General features: G+C 39.3%; 1 protein-coding gene across 2 annotated transcripts in view; it reads left to right on the forward strand.

Annotated features, from left to right (window-relative positions):
- LIN7A (lin-7 homolog A, crumbs cell polarity complex component) overlaps positions 1 to 22,491 on the forward strand; it is a 143,843-nt gene that overhangs the window by 46,978 nt on the left and 74,374 nt on the right. For both annotated transcript variants that reach the window (XM_036301729.1, XM_036301728.1), the window contains exon 2: positions 7,609 to 7,727. Coding sequence is in view for 1 of the 2 variants with exons in the window: in XM_036301728.1 (XP_036157621.1) it covers positions 7,609 to 7,727 (119 nt within the window). In the remaining variant the exon portion in view is untranslated. The remainder of the gene's footprint in view (positions 1 to 7,608; positions 7,728 to 22,491) is intronic.

Below are 22,491 nucleotides of genomic sequence, written 5' to 3' on the forward strand. Positions count from 1 at the left end.
AAAACCTAGCTGTACAACTTACTAGCTCTTTCCTTGGAGAAGTCATTTTAACTCCATGGGTCTCATTTTCCTTTTGTATAAAATGGGGATAGTAGTACCTACTTCATAGTGCTGTTAAGAGAAGGAACATGTTTAGATCAATGGCCCAGTAAACACTACATGTGACAGCAATTAGGATTATGAGTAGCATTGCTGCTAGTATCCCCAGGGTGTGCTTTGAGAGTCTATATCAGTGCTTCTCAAGAGAGCCACACTTTATGAACACTGGGAGATCTGAAAATTCTAATGTCCAGGCCATAGCTCAGGACGATGAAATCAGAAATATATGTGGGAAGGATATAGGTATTTATTTTCATTTGTATTTTCCCAGTGCTCCCAGGTTATTCCAGTAGATAGACAAAGCTGCGAACTGTTCCTCCATAGCATTTGAGAGCTCTCCAGGTGGTTCCGATGACCAGGGAGTACCAGCTGAGAGGGGTGCAGCTCTCCCTTTTTTTCCTGCATTTCAGTTTTGCACATAAAGAAACTGGCATTTTTACAAATTGAAGACAAGGACTTCCATCAAGAAAAAGATTATGACTCACTTTGTTGTGATACTTGCTTTATTGTAGGGGTTCTGGAACCTAACCCTCAATATCTCAGAGGTATGCCTGTACCAGTAAATGGAATAGGGGTTAATCATTATTGAGGGAAGAAGGATTAAAAGCTCAGCCTCTGACCAAAAGCCTGCAGAGCACAGAGCTATTATAAAAGTACTAAATGTTGAAGGGAAAGGCTGCTAAAAGAAAAACTGTGATGGGTATAAAATAAAAGGCACAAGGTTTAGAATCACTTAGATTCAGATGCCAAACCCAGATCTCCTATTTATTAATGAGATACTTAAATTCTCTATGAACCTCAATTTTTTTCATTAAATAACATGGGTTTTAAGGATAAAGTGGGTTAAAAGATGTAAAGCTTTTAGCATACAATGACCCTTGCTTCGTAGACATTAAATAAAAGTGCATTGCTGTTGTTGCTTTTAGAATTGAGAATTAATGGAATGCAGAGTGTAAGAGAGGAGTCAAGGGTAATAGCCAAGTATTTTCCTTAAATAATGGGATAAATGGTAGAGGTATGAACCCGAGAATTGGCAGACAAGCAGAGTTTGGTTTCTGAGAACTTCATTCTCTGTTGTGTTTGTAAATCAGTCTCCCCAGTCCTTATCTAATATTTCTTTTAATCTGAGCTGTACTAGCAAACCCAGACTTATATGTCAGTAACCAGATTTGATAGTTTCATAAAATAAGTGTAAGGAAGTTCTGAATAAGAACCTTAAGGGAACTCACAAATAAACTCCACACACTTTATTGCAGTCGTTTGAGAACAAGTACTTTGCTGATTCAAAGGCTACTTTTGGTGCCTCCCAGGTCCAGGCCTTGCAGGTTTCTGGCACTTTTACAGACTAAAGGGAATCAGAACTCCACTGAAAACTGCCATCTCACTCCCAGTTTGTCACTCACCACCTCTTGGTTTGTAGCACCAGCCAGGTCTGGGCTGGAGGGACCTAAAAATCACTTTTGGTTTTCAGACTTCTTTTGGCCTTTTAGCAACTGCTGTCTATCCCATAACCCTTGGGTGGGTACGAGCAAGTTGGTTCAGGTCCAAGTGAGCATTGCTCCTCAGTTCTGTGCCTCTGATCAGATGGGCAGAGAGGAAGGCAGTTCAAGTCCATTGCCTGTGCACCCAGGAAAGAGATTCTTGTCTCCCTTCTTGCAGGCATCCTCAATGGCTACAATGGGTTCTGGTGGAACACTTCTCATTTAGTTGATAGAAGGGAAGCAAAAGACCTAGTACGCTGTCCAAGTTAATGACTTAGCAATTCCCCATGAATTTTCTTTCATCTCACAATTATGTGTTTATAAGGATTGGAAAAGGCCTATGGTATAATGTCACAGGGTTGGCCCAGCTTTTAATAGGTCTTAATGGGGTGTGTCTGGTTTCCTTGATGGCTCTTTTTGAACGATATTTCTCAACTTTGGATGGTCATAGGAATCATCTGGAAGCTATAAAAAAATAACTGATGACTAGATCCCACTTTTAGAGGAGCAGGCTGGTTTAAGAATTCCACAAGTGATTCTAATGAGCAGCCTTTGCTAAGGAATACTGGTTTTGAATGTGGATGGTAACTAGCACTAATTACTTTTATTCACAGGCTTTTCATTATTCTCCTGGAAGAATCCCATTCAGTATCTTGTAGCATAGGGTATTAAAGAGTAACAGAAAATGCAAGAAGAGTTCCTGTAATGCTGGGGCTGAGAGATCATTTCGTTTACGTTCTCTACTAACGGGGTCTGTGAACCAACAACTTCAGAATCACCAAGCATCTGTTTAAAAGGCCTTATCCTCACACCTCCTGAATCAATCTCTCTAAAATGGAGCTGAGGCATCAGGAACCTACATTTTAATAAGTTCACCTAGATTATTCTTGGGCACATTCATGATTTAGAGCCATTAATCTGTACCAGAGCTTCTCAACCCCGGCTGCGCATTAGAATCACATCAAGGCTATAAAAATAGCCATGCCAACTAGCCAGGGGTTCTCAGCCTTGGCTGAACTTTAGCATCACCTGGAGGCCTTTTAAAAGCCTCATGCCCAGACTCCACCCTGTGCCAATCACATCAGATCCTCCGGGGGTGGGACCCAAGGGATCTATGGTTTTTACTGCTTCTCAGGTGATGCCAATATATCTACAGCCAGGGTGAGAACACACTGTTCCGAATATTCTGTTTCAGTTTGTTTGGGGTGGGTCGTAGGCATGAATCATTTTTAAATGCACTCCAGATCATTTTAGTGTGCAGCCAAGGTTAAAAACTGATGACTATCAGGTTTTGAACTTTTCTGAACTTCCCCAAGTGTACTTATTCAATACCCTTTAGCCTACAGATTCAGGCTTTCCCCACACTAGATCCAGGCCAATTTAGACCAAGGTTGTTAGGTATGGTCTCATGAGAATTTATATGACTACACATAAAGTTCTAATCTAGCGGTTTTCAACCTGTGGGTCGCGACACCTTTGGCTGTCGAACGACCCTTTCACAGGGGTCGCCTAAGACCATCCTGCATATCAGATATTTACAATATGATTCATAACAGTAGCAACATTACAGTTATGAAGTAGCAATGAAAATAATTTTATGGTTGGGTCACAACATGAGGAACTGTATTTAAAGGGCCAGAAGGTTGAGAACCACTGCTCTAATCCTTGCCTTTCTGAACCAGTCTCATTCATTAATTTATCGTTCATCCACCAAATGCGTACCAGACACCTAATACTTTTAAGTAATCTCCACTAAACTATGGATACAATGACAAATATAATATTGTTCCTGATACCTCAAGAGGCTTATAGATTTGCACGGGCATCTTTTTTTTTTTTTTTTTGCAAACAGTATTGCAGAGAGAATTATTACAGTGGGTGAGTGAACAAAGACCTGTAGGAATACAGATATGGTAGCAACTAAATCTGCCCTGGAAAAACAGGGAAGATGTGCCTAAGGAGATGCTATTTAAGCTAAGTCTTCCCAACACGACCTAAAGCACCCTCATGATGTGATTTCTCTCTACCTCATCTCTTGCTACTCTTGCCCTGGTTTCAATTTCAGCCATACTGAACTCCTCTCAGTTCTTTGAAAGCCCACACTCTCTTGACAAGACTTCAATTTGCATTTATTTTCCTGGAACATTCTTCCTTTTTTCCCCACCTGCACCTCCTACCTAAACTCTGCTTAGCTGCTGTTACTGCCACAAAGAGGTCTGATCTCATGGATGATGATAAATGTCTTTATTATATGTGCATGCACTAACTTGCAGCAATTCTTTTATAGCACACACTCTCTTTATTGCATGTCTGTGACCTCTCAAATCTGTAAGTTCCATGAAAGCAAGAGCAATTGGCTGACTCCTTTACCACTGTGTGTCCTTCACACAGCACAGTTCCTAACACTCCTAGATGAAGGAATAAATTGCATTCCAAGAACAGGGGCTGTTATGTACAGAGCCGTAGAGGCGTGGGATTCTGTGGCATATCCTAGAATAACAAAACTTTTGGGTGGCCAATGTATAAGATGGGCAAGAAGAGGATTCTAGAGGTGAGTTAGAAGAGGCAGTTGTTAAGGGTCTTGTGTGCAACCAACCCTAAGTGGTCTGAACTTCATCCTGGAGGCAGGGAGAAGCCAGAGAAGGTTTTATAAGGGGGAGTAGAATAATGAGGTTTATCATCCAGAACAATCATTCTGGAAGCAGTGTGGAGGACGGACTGAAAAAGAAAAGATTGACTTAAAGAACAGTTAGGAGATGTTTTAGTACTATGGGTAAGAAATAATAAAGGCTTCCCTGAAGTGATGAATCAAAGGGGCTCTGTTCAAAAAGCATTTTTGAGATAAAATCTATAGCACTTACTGACTAACTGCTTGTGGGGGTGATTGTGAGAGAGGATGCCATGGCCTAGCTTGGAAGACAGGCTGGGTGGAAATATGGAGTATAGGCAGAGAAGAGCTAGTTTCAGGATTTTCTTTTTAAAAAGCTCGTTTTTAAACATGTTGATAGTTTCATATATCTGAGGAATATAGGTGTAGAGACTTTTGTGCAATTAGAAATGCATACAATTCTTAGCTTGGTACCTTATTGATTATGGATGTGGCTGGTATTGTCCAATTGACTATGTTGACTTTCAGCTTTTGTACAAACAGACAAACTTTAGAAAAGGCAGTGTCGCATTGATTTCATGATTTGTGCTTCTTTGGGGCGCCATTGGCAATCCATTTGGCAATATGTCAAGGGAAAAATCTTCATTTAAATCACTTATTGGTTACATTCTTTGGTTAGATGTGGGGGTTCTTGTTCCAGCATTAAAAAGGGTTTCAGCAATCTGGAAAAGGGGCTGTGTGTAACTTAAGTAAGAGTCCAGAGACGAAATATAATTTTGAAAGGCATTTGGGGGTCAGGGGAGCCTAGCTAAAAGGAGCTAAGATCTCCTGGTCTCAGGACCCCATGCTTTTTATTAACACAAATTGTCCTGAGGCGAGGGAGCCATATACACTTCAAAGGGTAGGGTTTTGTATACACAGTCCATTGTCAGAATGGGGAGAATTAGCCTACGGCTGTTCAGGTGTTTGGCCAGTAGGAGGCAATAACATGTAGATTAAGATGCCCTGAGCTGTCTGGCAGCAAACAATTAATTTAATGCATTCTTTTCAGGTTTGGGGAAATGCCCTTGCCACTCCAGATGATTCAGCCCTGCTGAACATGCTGGAATTGGCTTCCGGCAGTTAGATACATACACCTATGAAAATCCCACCTGAATTTTGAGGTGATAACGATTTTATTTTAGGTAACTATGCAGTAATAATTCTTGCTCATTTGATAGTTCAGAAAGGAAGTGTCTTATTGTTCTTGTTAAACTTAGTACCACATCTAATAGGAACACAAATAAATTAGTGGCTGACTGGCTGGCTGAATTTATAATCTGACGGCAAGGGATATGGAATACTTTCTAAAACTAAACATTTAGGAATTGAAAACCTCTATTCTTGTGTGTGTGTGTGTGTGTGGGTGTGTGGGTGTGTGTGTGAATCCTCACCTGAAGATATTTTTCCCATAGAGAGAGTGGAAGGGAGGGAGAAGGAGAGAGAAAGAGAGAGGCACAGAGAGATAGAAAGAGACCAGGGATCCAAACTGCAACCCAGGTACGCACCCTTGACTGGGAATTGAACTCATGAACCTTTGTTCTGAGGGCTGAGGCTCTAACCTCTTAGCAGCCAGCCGGGGAGAACACCTCTATTCTATACATAAACACCTAAGTGACTTTTCAGTGAGTTATTGACTAAATACAGCAACAGAAGTAGAAGAGATCATGATAAGCATTACTAAAAAGGCCTTTCATCAAATTATTTTCTCTTGGCAATGCAAAACCAACCTGGGAATTTTAAAGCTATGGCCATAAAATGCTATGTTTCTTGATACAGTAAATTATTATATTGTTTGTTCAGTGAAAGAGAAGCATTTAAATTGTTATTAAAAACTCTTTTGCTTGGTACTGTCCTAAAAGCTGGTAGTGGGTACATGATCAGATTTTTATTTTAGGAAGATCACTTTCTGAACCATAAGAGGCTGGAGGAGAAAAAAATGATTCCAGTTGGACAGAAGAGAGATGATGATGAGGGCCTGGAATAATGCAATGGCAGTTAAATGGAGAGAGGCCATTAACTAATTCATTCATTATCAAATATGTATTCACTGAATTGTACCAGACTCTGGGGATGCAGTGATGATCAAACCAGATAAATTCCTACCCTCTAGAAGTTTAGAGACAAGTTTAAGAGATGTACATTAATCAAATCACCTATATACTAGTATATAAAAAGCCAGCGACCAGAACACCACAAAGACCAGAATGACTGGTTGCTATGACCCACTGTGGCCAGCGAACCAGCTCGATTGAGGGGTGCAGGGGGCTGGGGAAGGGGGAAGGCCAGCTAGCCAACCGCCTGCCCCCCCTCCCCCAGCTGTCCCCACTCCCGATCAGCCCCCACCACACTAATTGGCCAGCGGCCCCTTCCCCCAGCCAGTTCTGATCCCAATTCCCTCCCCCCCCCCACCAATCGGGGTGGGGCTGGCTGGCCAACTTCCCCTGGTTCCTCCCCTGGCCACTGACCCCAGATTGGCCCCCCCATCTCATTCGAGGGTGGGGCCTACCAGCCCACCACCCACAGCCCCTCCTAATGGCCAGCCCCACTCCTGATCAGCCCCCACCATCCCGATTGACCTGTGGCCCCTCCCCCCAGCCAGCTCTGCCCCCGATCAGCCCCCCCACACCAGTTGGGGGTGGGGCTGGCCAGCCAACCTCCCACGGCTCCTCCCCTGGCTGCTGACCCCTGATTGGTCCCCCCACCTCATTTGGGGGCAGGGCCAGCTGTCCCACTGCCCACAGTCCCTCCCCACAGCCAACTCCATCCCCAATCAGCCCCCCACCCAATTGCCTTCCATCCCTACCCCCAGCCAGCCTGCCCTGATCGGGCCCCAATAAGGGGGAAGCTGGCCAACCTCTCACCGTCTCCTCCTCCTGACAGGCCCAGCCCCAATCATCCCCAATTGGGGCTGGGCTGGCAGGACCCCACCCATGCACAAATTCATGCACTGGGCCTCTAGTTATACTAATAAAGGTGAAACTGCTGATGTGATAAATGTGGTATGGTTAAGGAAAAGTCAAACTGAGAAACCATCTCAGAAAGAAAATTGACAGGACTCATTTGGTTATCAGGGTGTCAGAATAAATAAAAGGCATGTTTCCTGCTCTTTTTCTGAAAGAATATTCAAACTGATTTGTGTGACAAATATTATACATGAAATGACATCAAAGAAGATGTATTCAGTTACAAATTGTGTGGAACAGATTTAAACGACTTTTTAATCAAAAGATTAGATCAATAAGCTATGAATTGTAAATTCTGATTTTGCAGTTAATTCCACTTAATTTTCGCCATCGCTATTCAGTGGGAATGACGGTCCTTTGCTGATGAGACATAGTTACTCTAGATCTTTTCACTTGATTTTTTTTTTTAACTCAGATGTTGCCAGAGCCATTGAATTACTGGAAAAACTACAGGAATCCGGAGAAGTCCCAGTGCACAAGCTACAATCCCTTAAGAAAGTGCTTCAGAGTGAGTTCTGTACTGCTATTCGAGAGGTATGACACTAAGATTCTAATAACTATGTTCAGCCATATGTGTTCTGAATGGAAAACATATATTTTCCACACAAACAATTGAAATAATTAAGATCAGAACTATACCTTTGCCTCCCATTTTAGCTCCTTGGACAGATGGTAAAATATAATTTAGTCTGCTAAATTCTTTATTTAGATTCAGTCAGGATTTATATGGTCATATAAAACCCAAGGTTTATCTTATGGTACCAATAAAGTGACTACCTTTGCAGGTTAACTATTACATGTAAACTATTTAGTGGTCACATGAAGTCATCTGGAAATTCAGTTAGAAATAGTCATAATTAATGAGGGCTGAGATTTTCTTTAAAGAACATTTAACTAAGTCTTTTACAGGCAAATCTGAAAGAGTAATTGCCTACTGACTAAATGATAGTTATCCAAATATTGCTAGGGTAGGGATTGCCAACCTTTTACATCTCATGGCATATACTAGTATAAGCTAATTACTAAAATTCTGTGGCACTCCAAAATATATATTTTTTGCCAATCTAACAAAAATAGGTATCATTTTGATGTATTTATTAAAAAATAATAATAATTATCTACTCTTTTTGTTCTAAAGTTACTTTTATTTTATTTATTTATTTTTAAAATATATTTTTATTGATTTCAGAGAGGGAAGGAGAGGGAGAGAGAGATAGAAACATCAATGATAATAGAGAATCATTGATTGGCTGCCTCCTTCACGCCCCCCACTGGGGATCAAGCCCAAAACCCAGGCATGTGCCCTTGACCAGAATCGAACCTGGGACCCTTTAGTCCGCAGGCCAACTCTCTATCCACTGAGCCAAACCGGCTAGGGCCCAAAGTTACTTTTTTAAAAAAATCAGGTGCCTATACTTGTATATAAGAATTTCTGATACAAAGAATTAACCAGTCAGACACAACTTTATTATGAGAGGTGACCATAAGATGCAACTTTATTATATGACCTATAATTTACCATGCAAGACAGGGTATTCATACCGGATGGCTATTATTGTGTTGGCTATTGTCATTTTTGTATTTGACAATTAAGAGAGAAGAGGTCAGTGCTCCTGACTAAAGAGTCAGGTATTGCATTTTAGACATTCTTGTGGCACATGAGTTGAAAATTGCTGGTCTAGTGCAATAATGGAAAATCTCTGAATAAACTGACCTGCCCTTCTAACAAATCTTTATAATGCTCTCCTGGCTAATGGTTTTAGGATTCCTAAAGTGAAAAAAAAAAGTGTTATAATGACCATTTGAATAGTGTATTGACTTGTGGTAGAATTGACTTGTCAATTAATGAATTTAATTGTTTACAAGAAAGTTCACTTGAGAGATATATGCTATATTGCTTTTTAAATGAAATAATATTCAGTAAACCTATCACCCCTTCCCCATCGTGTACTAAGTGATAATTTCTTAATTAGAACCTAAAGTCCATAAATCCAGTATATATGCCTTGGTAGAAGTCCCTAGTAATGAATTACCTTACATCATCTTCTCCAAGGAGTTGAACCCAATGACTACCTGGAGAGTTTGCTGTAGCAGAGGTCATACACCTCCCTTTTTGCAACTCTGCTTGTGGCTAATGCACATTTAAAAAAATTTTTTTTTAAATAATTAATTAATTTATTTTTTAAACCTAACTCAATGTTTTCATTGATTTTAAGAGAGGAAAGAAGAGAGACAGAGAGGGAGAGAGAGAGAAGAGAGAGAGATATTGGCAGATTGGCTGCCTCCTCTACGTGCTCTGATAGGTGATCATACCTTCAACTTAGGTATGTGCCCTGACCAGGAATTAACCCTGCAACCTTCTGGTATACAGGACGATGCTTCAACCAACAAGCCACTTGGCCAGGCCAATGTACATTATTTTACTGCGACAATGCTAACTATGTGTAGTCACTAGGTGGGAACAATCCAGGTGACTACGGTAGAGACATACAGTACCTCTCTCACTAAGATTTAAACTGCAGCCTACCCAATGTGGTTACATCAATGATGAGAGAAAATCATTGATCGGCTGCCTCCTGCACACCCCCACTGGGGATTGAGCCCTCAACCCAGGCATGTGCCCTGACTGGGAATCGAACCATGGCCTCATGAACTCCTGGTTCCTAAATCAAAACTCAACCATCAAGCCACGTCGGCTGGGCATCAGAGACCTTTTAAAATCTAATCAAGTCTGGTCAAAACTCTTGGAAGGTTTCCTATCATTTATTTTAAAACTGTATTTTGAAACCTATATAACTTTATTAAACAGTGTTGCCCCAATAAATTCAATGAAAATTTAAAAATAAAAAAAGAGAAGTGCAAGTAGGATGTATGATGAATCGTCTGAAAATTACAATGGTGAATATCTGAAAATTAAATTTTATTGATCCGAGAACCCTTTCATTCTTTGTCTCTTGAGTATTGACTGCTATGCTGGCATAAAAAGTTTTGGTTTCTTATTCAAATAATGCTTAAAATTTTTGTGGTTACATTATTTGAATTTTGAGAAATATTTGCTAGTTAATGCTTTCCAGTGTGAAAGTTATGATTTTTTTCATGACTGGTAGAGAAGAAAACAAAAATTACAGTGGCATTATTCTTCGTTGCATTTGCAGAGAAAAAACAGTACAGGTCATGCCATTGCCAACATGACTATAAAATCCACATTACACTAAAAAAGAAAGTAGGGCAAAAAATGCCAAATTTTTAATTGCCTTACACAAGCATAACAGTAGATATTGTTACACGCTGAAGCAATCCCATATTTTGTTTTACATTTTGATTAAATCACTTAATCAGCTCTTGGCATATGTGCAGCTCTTATAAGGGAAAAATAGTTTAATGAAATTTTGCTTTTTACTGAAAATGTATGATTAAAATGTTCTCTAAAATGTTTTTATTTATTTTTAGAGAGAGGAAGGGAAAAAGAGAGTTAGAAACATCAATGAGAGAGAAACCAATCAGCTGAAGAATAGTTAAATGAAATTTTATTTTGTTTTTTACTGAAAGTGCATTATTAAAATGTTTTTTAAAATATGCTTTTACTGATTTCTAGAGAGAGGAAGGGAAAGGGAAAGAGAGATAGAAACATCGTTGAGAGAGAAGAATAGATCAGCTGCCTCCTGTACATCCCCTACTGGGGATAGAGCAGTGGTTCTCAACCTTCCTAATGCTGCGACCCTTTAATACAGTTCCTCATGTTGTGGTGACCCCAACCATAAAATTATTTTTGTTGCTATTTCATAACTCTAATTTTGCTACTGTTATGAATAGTAATGTAAATATCTGATATGCAGGATATATTTTCATTGTTACAAATTGAACATAATTAAAGCATAGTGATTAATCACAAAACAATATATAATTATATATGTGTTTTCCGATGGTCTTAGGCGGCCCCTGTGAAAGGGTCGTTCAACCCCCAAAGGGGTCGCGACCCACAGGTGAAGAACCGTTGGGATAGAGTCTGCACTCCAGGCATGTGCCCTGACTGTGAATCAAACCGGTGACCTCTTGGGGTCTGGGTTGAGGTTCAAACACTGAGCAACACTGGCTGGGCCTGAAAATGGATGATTAAAAGCGATTTTCTGTAATCTGTATGTTTTGTGTATATCAGTACTGAAATACGGCCCTCTGTGTATATAACTAAGAAAGGCATTGATCTATTAATAAATATGTTTCAGTTGAATGCCAATTCACATACAGCTTTATTCAAAGAGTGCTGATAATAGTAGGTGATACTTATCTTGCTTGTGTTTTATTGCTGAAGGAGCTCGAAAGAACCTAATTAATAATTAAGTCGAATCTGTTCTGTGCAAGTAATATCAGAGAACAGGACAGATAAATGGGCTGACACACAATGCTGCTTTTTCATAATAAGAGGTGCTGACTGACAAGAGAAAGTTCACGCACATTTTTGAATGAAAGATAAAATAAAAAATTTTATGGTACTGCCCTGGCCAGTGTGCTCAGTTGGTTGGAGCATCCTCCCTTAACACCAAAAATGTTTCGGGTACAATTCCCAGTCAGGGCACATACCTGGGTTGCAGGTTTGATCCCTTGTTCGGGCATGTGTGGAAGGCAACCAATGTTTCTCTCTCACATTAATGTTTCTTCCTCTCTCTCTCTTTCTCTCTCTCATAAATGAACATATCCCTGAGTGAGAATAAAATAAAACTTATGGTACTGAAAGTCCCAGTGAAAACCATTTCTGTGATTTTAAGTGGCTTCCTTAAATTTTTGTTCATCGCTGTATTAATTAGCTTGAATGATCTAAACCTACACATTAAACATAAGGTAATTTAAGGGTTGAAATGTACATATTATAAAATATTGTTTTTGGATAAAATAATTTCTTAAGAGAATTGGATTGCTGTTCAAATAGCTCTATTGCCAAGAGATGGACTTTCCCCCAACACTTTATATTCTTTGGGCCTCAGAGGGGGAAAAAAATCAATAGTATATGAGTGGTCATATTTTCAGAGGACATCCAATTTCTGCAACAGAATACAAAGGAGTTCTTTCTGAAACTAAAATAATCTAAACTGAACTAGCAATCTATTTACTACCATCATTTTCCAACTTTTAAAACATCCAGGCTTCCTGCTTTCCCGGTGATGTGCTCATTGACCTGGCGTATGAGGTGCTGCTGAGAGAGGTCTGTGGTGAGAACTTACTCCCACACTTATGACTGTCATATGCACGTTTGACCCAAAAATTCAGAACTAAATAACAGTCATCAGAAACTGCCTTCCTTGGGCAGTGACCAGATGTTGTATGTTAGTGTTTTCTAATGTAGTAGGACTGAAGAATAAGAAAATAAGCCGACTCCATATGGAATCTACCATTTTGTGATAGTAGGGTTGCTGAAAAATTAGTCCAGTTCTGCCCTGACTGGTTTGGCTCAGTGGATAGAGCATCATCCTGCGGACTGAGGGGTCCCAGGTTCGAATATAGTCAAGGGCACATGCCTAGGTTGTGGGCTTGGTCCCCAGTGGGGGCATGCAGGAGATGGCCAATAAATAATTCTCTCGCATCATTGATGTTTCTATCTCTCTTTCCCTCTCCCTTCCTCTCTGAAATCAATAAAGATATATTTAAAAAAATAGTCCAGTTCTCTCCTCCTTCAGCTAGATGTGGCCATGACAACTGCTTTTGCTAAGGAAATGTGAGTGGAAGTGATCTGTGCTACTTCTCATAGAAGCATTTGACTCAGTGCATGGTTTGCTATGTCTTTCCCAATAATGTTTTAGAAGATAAATATCAATCAGCCTGGGTTGCAGAGTGAGAAAATGAGAACTATAGGCTTTAGCCAACCTTTCACTAATGTGTCGCCTGAGTAAGTAGTAAACCTCTGTTAACCTAAGCCTCCAAGATATTGGGGTTATCATACCATAGAATAACCCAAGTTATTCTGACTGATAATGCACAACCACTAAGTCAGATATACCTCAGATAAAGGATATATGCAGCATCATCCCTTTAGCTGTGGTGAAACAAAATTAATTTTAAACAGCTATGTTGTATGTTTAGGAAGCTGTGATAAATCTTCTTATAACTGTATGAAATTGGTAACCGGTGTAAATACCTGTGCCCATTAGGTGGCTCATGATTTTTTAGAAATTTGAGACACTTTGTTCATAGATTGTGTTTGCTTCTAGATTATGTCCCATTTGTTCCTACTCTCAGTTTTTTTTTTTCTTTCCAGGGAGGCTCCAAACTTTAATAATATGCTGACAATATGGAATGGTTTTATTTTAAGGCACTCCATATAGTAAGGAATCTGGAAACCTGTCATAAGACAAGAAATTAAGGACTTGGCAACATTTAGCCACAAAAAGAGAACAATTGTGTTTAACATGATACTTGTCATTTGCTATTTGGTAGGATAAAGGGAAAGGGAAGTAACTAGGCTAGACCACTGGATGATACAGGTAACTAAACATAACTACCAGTACCAAGCAATGGTTTCACTCATAATGTAGGAAGTTTCTATAACTATAGTAGAGGTTAGATCTTTGTATTTCAGATCACTTTAGCAAGGGCTGTGTTTTTTAATACATCTTACTTTTTAATTAAACTTATTGGAGTGACAATGGTTAATAAGATCATATAGGTTTCAAGTGTACAATTCTATAATACATAAACTGTATATTGGACTGTGGGCCCACCACCCAAAGTCAAATCATCTTCTATCACCATATATTTGACCGCCTTTGCTCTTCCTTTACTACCCAACCCCTTTCCCTCTGGTAACCACCATACTGTTGTCTGTGTCTATAAGTTTTTGTATGTTTTTCTTGTTTGTTATTTGTTGCTTTCAGTTTTATATCCCACATATGAGTAAAATCATATGGCTCTTAATTTTCTCGGTCTGACTTATTTCACTTTGCATGATATTCTCAAGTCTAGCCATGTTGTACCAAATGCAGTATTTCAGCTTTTCTTATGGTTGAGTAGTATTCCTTTGCATATATGCACCACATTTTCTTTATCCAATCATCCAGCAAAGGACACTTTAGTTGTTTCCATTTCTTGGCCACCGTGAATAATGCTGCAATGACAACAGGGAGGCATATATCTGTGCAAATAAATGTTTTCAAATTTGTGGGGGTAGATACCCACAAAAGAGGTTGCTGGTAATTCCATTCTTTTGAGGAGCCTCCATACTGTTTTCCATAGTGGCATACTAGCTTACATTTCCACCAGCAGTAAATGAAGGTTCCTTTTTCTCCATAACCTCTCCAGTATTTGTTATTACTTATCTTGTTATAATAGGTACTCAAACAGGTGTGAGGTGGTATCTCATTTTGTTTTGATTTGCATTTCCCTTATAGCTAGTGAAGTTGAACATGTTTTTATGTGTCTGTTGACCATTTGTATTTCTTTGTGGGGTAAGTGTCTGTTCAGGTCCTCTGCCCATTTTTTAATTGGGTTGTTTGTTTGGTGTTGAGTTGTATGAGTTATTTATATAGTTTTGATATTAACCCCTTGTCGGAGATGTTGTTTGCAAATATCTTCTCCCATTTGGCTGGTTGCCTTTTTGTTTTGCTGTTCGTTCTTTTGCTGTGCAGAAGCCTTTTAGTTTGATATAGTTCCACTCATTTATTTTTACCTTTACAGGCTCAATTCTCAAACATCTCCCATCTCAAAAAAAGTTGTTCATGGAAAACATGTTTCAGATGTGGAACAAAACTTCACTTCTGGATCCGACAACTCTTTCATGCTTATGCATTAACATGATAGAAAGTGTCTCTCAGGCCACAAACAAAGGAGAGAATGCAAGTCAGTTTACTGATAATATCTCAGTAAATTGTGCTGTGAATATTTTCATGTAGGTTTTGTGGTTTTTGTTTTTTGTTTGTTTTTTTGTTTGTTAGTGAAGTAGATGATTAGCACAATTTTAGAACATAAAGAGGGCATCAAGAATGCCAATGTTGCCCAGCTGGTGTAGCTCAGTGGTTGAGCTTAGACCTATGAACCAGGAAGTCATGGGCACACCTTCTAGTTGAGGGCTCTATCCCCAGGATGGGGCAAGCAGGAGGCAGCCAATCAATGATTCTCTCATTACTGATGTTTCTATTTCTCTCTCCCTCTCCCTTCCTCTCTCTGAAATCCAGTAAAAAATATATATATATTTTTTTTAAAAGAATGCGAATGTTGCTAAGGGCATGAAAGAAACAATGATCAGAGGCAGTTGAAGAGGTAGAAAACCTTGTTGATTTAGATAAAGCAAAAGGCAGTTAGCTGGTGACAGCATTTAGAAGGCAGCAACATGTGAAAAAGCAAAGATGCTGCATGCTGACTTCCTGAAAGACACCCCTGGAATGAGTGCTGAAAATGGTACATTCATAGTAGAGGGGGTTTGATAAATTTAAGAAAAGAAGTGTTTGTATATAGATTAAGCAGTACATTAAACGTACTGTATATAAGGAAGGTTAGAACTGGAATCAGCCCCGGCCGGTTTTGCTCAGTGGATAGGGCGTCAGCCTGCGGACTGGAGGGTCCCAGGTTCGATTCTGGTCATAGGGCATGTACCTGGGTTGCAGGCACATCCCCAGTGGGAGGTGTGCAGGAGGCAGCTGATCGATGTTTCTCTCTCATCGATGTTTCTAACTCTCTATTCCTCTCCCTTCCTCTCTGTAAAGAATCAATAAAATATATTTTAAAAAGAAAAAGAAAAAGAACTGGAATCATTTGGGGGTCTGGAATGAATTAATTCAATTTACATTATCTCTAATGGGGAAAAAAATGATGTGGTTTTCAAATAAATCACTTCTTGAACAGCTTTCTGGAACAAATCAAGTTTGAGAACTGAGATTCCACCATACTTCTCTTGCCTTTGAGGTCAAATTCATAAAATATTCTCTATGACCAAGATCCATTAGCTTAGTACCTATGTTTTCTTCTTTGTAACTTACTGTTTCAGGGCTTATATTTAGGTCTTTGATCCATTCTGAGTTAATATTTGTTTGTGGGGACAAACAGTTCAGCAATTTTCAACCTTTTTCATCTCAAGGCACACATAAACTAATTATTAAAATCCTTTGGCACACCAAAAATATAATTTCTGCTGATCTGACAAGAATAAAAAGGCATAATTTTGATTCATTACACTGGACGGCTATTGTTGTGTTGGCTGTTGTCATTTTATTTTATTTTATTTTATTTTATTTTATTTTATTTATTTTATTTTATTTTATTTTATTTTATTTTATTTTATTTTATTTTATTTTATTTTATTTTATTTTATAAATATCCTTTTATTATATCCTTCCTTTTGCTCATTCCAAACTTTTCTTCTTGCTCTCTTTCTAATTCTTTAAGCTGTAGAGTTAGATATTTTATAACCATTTTTTTCTTATTTTTTGAGGTAGGCCTGTAATGCTATGAACTTCCCTCTCTGGACTGCTTTCACTATGTCCCTTAGGTTTTAGATTGTTGTGTTTACATTTTCATTCATTTCCAGGATGTTTTTAAGTTCTTCTTTGATATCTTTGGTAACTCAATCATTGTTTAATAGCATACTATTCAGCCTCAAAGTGTTTGAATTTTTTTGATTATTTTTATTGTAGTTCATTTCTAATATTATGCCATTGTGGCCCGAGAAGATACTTGATATGATTTTAATCTTCTTAAATTTGGAGAGACTTTGCCTGTGATACAACATGTGATCTATCTTTGAAAATGTCCCATGTGCACTTGAGAAGAATCTATATTCTGTAGCTTTGGAGTGAAATGTTCTGAAGATGTCAATTAAGTCCATCTGATCTAGTGAGTCATTTAGGATTGCTGCTTCTTTACTGATTTTTTGTCTGGAGGATTTATCCAGTGATGTCAGTGGGGTATTAAAGTCCCCTACTATGATTATATTGATGTCTACCTCTCCCTTGATATCCCCCAGAAGTTTTTTTATGTGTTTGGGTGCTCCTGCATTGGGTGCATATATGTTTACCAGAGTTATATCCTCTTGTTGTATCGATCCCTTTAGTACTATGAAGTTTCCTTCCTTATCTCTTGTTATGGACTTCTTTTTGAAGTCTATTCTGTCAGATATAATATTGCTATTCTGCTTTTTTTCCATTTTCATTTTCCTGAAAGATATTTTTCCATCCCTTCAACTTTCAGTCTGTGTGAGTCTCTTGTTCTGAGGTTGGTCTCTTGTAGACAGTATAAATATGGGTCATGTTTTCTTATCCATTCAGCCACTTGATGCATTTTGATTGGAGCATTTAGTCCATTTACGTTTAGAATTATTATTAATAGGTATTTGTTTGTAGCCATTTTTATTTTTTTGTGCCTGTGTTCCTTCTTCCCTTTTTTCCCCTTCTTTTTACAACAGTCCCTTTAGCATTTCTTTCAATGCTGGCTTGGTAGTGATACACTCCCTTAGTTTTTTTGTTGTTGTTGTTGTCTGTGAAGCTCCTGATTTCCCCTTCAATTTTGATTGATAGCCTTGCTGGATAGAGTATTCTTGGATTCAGTCCCTTGTTTTGCATCACTTTGTATACTTCCTTCCATTCTTTTCTGGCCTGATGTGTTTCTGTTGAGAAATCATTTGATAATATAATGGGAGATCCCTTGTTTGTAACTTTCTGTCTCTCTCTCGTAGCCTTTAAGATTCTCTCTTTGTCATTAACATTTGCCATTGTAATTATGATGTGTCTTGGTGTGGGTCTTTTGGGGTTCTTCTTGTTTGGGACTCTCTGTGCTTGTGTAATTTTTTTCTTCCCCAAATCAGGGAAGTTTTCTGACATTATTTCTTCAAATAGGTTTTCTAACCCTTGCTCCTCTTCTTGTCTTTCTGGAATCCCCATTATACATATGTTTCTCCATTTCATGTTGTCCCAAAGCTCCTTCAGGCTCTCCTCCTGTCTTTTGATTGTTGTTTTTATTTTTCCAATTGCAGTTCAGATTGGTTGTGTTTTGCTTCCCTGTCTTCTAATTCACTAATTCGATCCCCTGCTTCTCCTAGTTCACTGTTGAAAGCTTCCATGGTGGTTATTACTGTAGCTAAATCACTCCTTATTTCTTCCTGATTCTTACATAGATTGTTGATTTTTTTCCATCTATCTGGTTTATGCATTGTTTGAACCTTATTCTGAATTCCTTTTCTGACTTATTGCATGCCTCCATTTCATTTAGTTCCTTTTCTGTCGATTCCCTCCTTTTGTTTCCTTTATGTTTGTTTGTTTATTTGTCTCCCCATTTTTCCTGTCTCTTTCTGGCCCTGGGCTACCTGCTTAGGGTCCAAGGTGCTGAGGCCCTTCACAGTCCAATGGTTCTGAACATGCTAGCCCCAGGTCTTTATTTTCTCTGCTCTGAGTTGTACCCGCTTCTCCCACAGTTCTGATCCCTCAATTATCCATTTCTCAGGGTTGGTGGGGGCAGGTGCACAGTACCCTTAGTGAGCAACTCTCTGTGAGGGTCTAGAGCCCTCTGGCATACAGTTTTCTGTGCTGCTCCAACCCTAAGTCGGGATGGTGCCCTAGGTCCCTCTGGCACTGCAATTGCAGTGTGGACCTGTGACCTGTGGCTTGGCACTCCAGGTTGCACCAGCAGCTCTAACCTGGGCTGTGGGTAGGCATGTGCCAAGTGTCAGCTCTGTCTCTGCTGGTGGCAGAGCACCCACCGGCTCAAGGTTCTGTCTCTGCCAGGTGCGTAACACACACTGGGCTACAGCTCTGTTCAGGGGCAGGGTGCGCTCCAGCCAAAGGATCTGTCTGTGCTGGCAGCAGAGCACGCTCTGTCTTTGTCAGGATGTGGGGCACTCGCCCAGCAAGGGTTCTGTCTGCAGGCGGGGAATGCTCAGTCTATGCTGGTGGCTGGGTGCTTGCCCTGGTCTGTGCAAGAGGCGGAGTTCTCGTCCTGCAAGGGCTCTGCCTAAGCTGGCGGTGGAGTGTGCTCAGTCTGTGCAAGGGGCGGGCACTCACTCTGCCTAAGCTGGCAGCGGAGTGCTCTTAGTCTGTACCAGAGGCAGAGTGCTCACCTGGCTAAGACTCTTTCTGGGCACACCCAGCTGAGGTTCTGTATTGGGATCAGGGATGAAGCGGGGAGTGGGGAAGCCATGGCTTGCACTCACAGTGAGAGAACCTGAAGTGTGGGATCCAGGGATTCTGGGTTTGGGCTCTGGTTAGGAGGCTCAGCCCCAGAGGTCTGTCTGATGCGCTCTCACTGGAGATATCTGTGATCCACGTTGCATTGCTCACTGCCAGAGCATGGTGATTGGTTCCACATAGGTTATGGCTGGCAAGCAGCTCCCAGCACAGGTCCGGGAGTGCTTTCTGAGGTCAGTCCGGATATGGCGTGGCAGCACTCTTGGCCTCCTTTGCTTCCATCTACAAGATGGCGTGCTTTCTGCGTCAAAGCCTAGCTGGTGAGGGGATGCCCACAGCGGTAGCTGGGGCTCCCCGTCTAGGTGAGCCAATCTGCCAGTCCCTGGGACTCCTGAGATATCTATCTGTCCCTCACTCACCCACTCACTCACCACAAATATCCACACACGCTCCTCTCACTTCTTTACTCTGTCACACTCTCTCCCTTCCTGCAGTCCTGTCAGCCACCATCTCCAGAATTCTCCACTTTTTTATTGCTGAAAGTATTACAGATCTTTCCTCTTTTTTTAAAGTTACGTATCTCAGTTGTGTATATGTGCAGTTGTCATTAGGTTTATATAAAAGAGTTTCACATATACAGCAGCTTTGTTCTGCATGCATCTAATCTCCATCTCCCTTTGCAATTTCAGGTCTTTACTCCCTCCCCTTTTATGTTTTTGCTGTTACAAAGTATCCTTATTTATACTGTGAGTTCCTTTATGAGTTGCAGTGGCTATTGTTGTGTTCCTCTTTTTTAATGCTATTACCTCCTTTAGCCTATATGCAGTGTTTAAGTGTATAGTACCCTTACCTAAGAAAAGGTTGTAATATCCTGCTCCTGTCGTAGTTTTGTGGCCTTTTGCTCCTTGTTTCAGGTAGAATAACCCCCTAAGAGCAAGAGTTTTAATTTCAAAGCTAATGTATATTTGCTTTATTTTTGTTTGTTTTTTTTTTCCTTTGTGTGTAGAATATTTTTATGGCAACATATGCTTTGAATGTTTTACTTTAAACATGAATAGAGTGGCATGAATCCATTATGTAAACTTATCATCTTTGTTATATAATGACATCTGGAATAGCGTTGCTGTCATCAGAAGGAACAATAATATATCAGACATTATGTTTTTGTATAGCTCTTTCTATTCATATTGGACTTAGCTTAAGTTGGGGAATAACAAGGAAAATTAAACTTGCTGGCTCTTCATTTCCTTTGATTTTATTTGCATTGCTAAATGTGATTGGACACAAAAGCCAGACTGTTTCTTGTGTGCTAAGTTTCCTGCCAACAAGAAATCAAAAAAGCTTATTTCTGAGAATCCTGAAAATATATCGCACAATATAGAATTTTTATTTTCTGGAGCAAAAGTTCAATTTTAAAAGAGTAGAAGTTTATCACAACTTACAATTGCCCAAAGATGTCTTGAGATGTTTCTAAGCAAAAGGTATCATAAGAAAGTGGAGAAAACTTTATAAAATCATGTACTATAGAAATGTTTGAAATGGTTGGTTGTTCAGGACAACAACAAAACAAAAATAAAAGAGTGCCTCTGTTCACTTGATATAACCTACTTCTGAACTCTGACATTTTGCTACTGTTTTGAAGCCAGCTGTGGTCAAAATAACAGCTGTGCCATTTTCACTTGGCATGCAATTTGTTGAAAAAAATGATTGTTTCAGTAAAACCCTGATTTTTATCTATCATATGAATGCTGATGTCCTATTGTGTGTGTGAGAGAGAGAGAGAGAGAGAGAGAGAGAGAGAGAGAGAGAGAGAGAGAGAGAGAGAGAGAGAGAGAGAGAGAGAGAGAGAGAGAGAGAGAGAGAGAAGAGACCAACTCTATGTATACTTTTAAGGACCAAGTTGTTCCAACAGTGAATTATTTTTGTCAAGCAAAACTCCTAATGGACGAATGATCTTGATACTATATGTACATGTGAGATGCCTATGGATATGTACATATGAGGTGTATATGGAGTTTCTGGGTCCAACATCCAGCTTGATTATTCTGGTGAAGACATAGGTTCTACTTTTCATAGAGACTTATTACTTACAGCATGCATTAATCGCAAAGACTCTGAAGATTATCCTAAAGAATGCCTTCCTGCTCCATGAAAAGTCGCTCAGTAATTTTATAGCCACAGCCTAACCTAGTTTTCACGTTTTCATTTAGAAATGGAGCAAAATGTGTTCTTTTTACTGTCAAATTTTTGTTGGCTTTCCAAGAGGATGTGTTAATATGCTTGGTTGAACTTGAGTTGAAAATTTTACTTTACTTATTTTTTAAGTAAAGGATTGCTGTATATCTTAGAACAATTTGATAACAATATCTTAAAGAACTTTACTACCGGTTTGACCTTATTGGAGACGTAAGGAGGGTAGTGGTTAGATTCCAGATTTGCTGAACTTGTCTGGTGCTGCTGGAAACACCTGCCATTTTGGAGGGAGAGATTAGAGCCCAAAATGTGTGACCTTTCCCATGTTGAAAGATGGATATCTATAAAGGAAAGGGAGTGGAAAAGGAGAAAGCCTTGACAATTTATCTACAGGGAATATCTACCTCTGGAAAGACGGTAAAACTCTTTTAAATGTTACTTCTGCTTCCATGACTTAAAATTGAAAAAAGGATTCAAACATTTTTCCTTGATGATACAGGCTGCATTGTTGATGCCAACCTTTCCAAAAATAACTTCATTTGACTTTTTACAGAATTTCAATTCAACTTGAAGTGTCTTGGAGAAAGCACAGGTGTCTTGACCCAAGTCTACTCTGCTCTGATAGGGAATTTAATTATGTTTGATGTGAGCTACAACTTTGAACACGTGCTGTTATTAAAATAAACTCAAAATTGATTGAGCCCTAAAAATGACATTAATATTTCCATGTAAAAGATAACTCCAAATTTTAATTTCTTCCAAGCCAAATAAAACAGCCTTCTCATTGAAATATATTTTAAGCAGACAGAGTTTTCTCATTATATGACTTAGCTAACTTGGAATTATTTTTTTACAGAAAGCAGCCATTAATTTCTATCAATAAAGTAATAGCTCAATGTTCAAGGAAAAAAATATGTCATGAATATTTACATATGAGTGTTTTTTCTTGGAATAACACTATAAAGAGTCCAAAATATCTTCTCCCATCCCCACCCTCAACCCCCAAAATA

Source organism: Myotis myotis, unplaced genomic scaffold (assembly GCF_014108235.1).
Source record: "Myotis myotis isolate mMyoMyo1 unplaced genomic scaffold, mMyoMyo1.p scaffold_m19_p_3, whole genome shotgun sequence".
Taxonomy (NCBI): Eukaryota; Metazoa; Chordata; class Mammalia; order Chiroptera; family Vespertilionidae; genus Myotis; species Myotis myotis.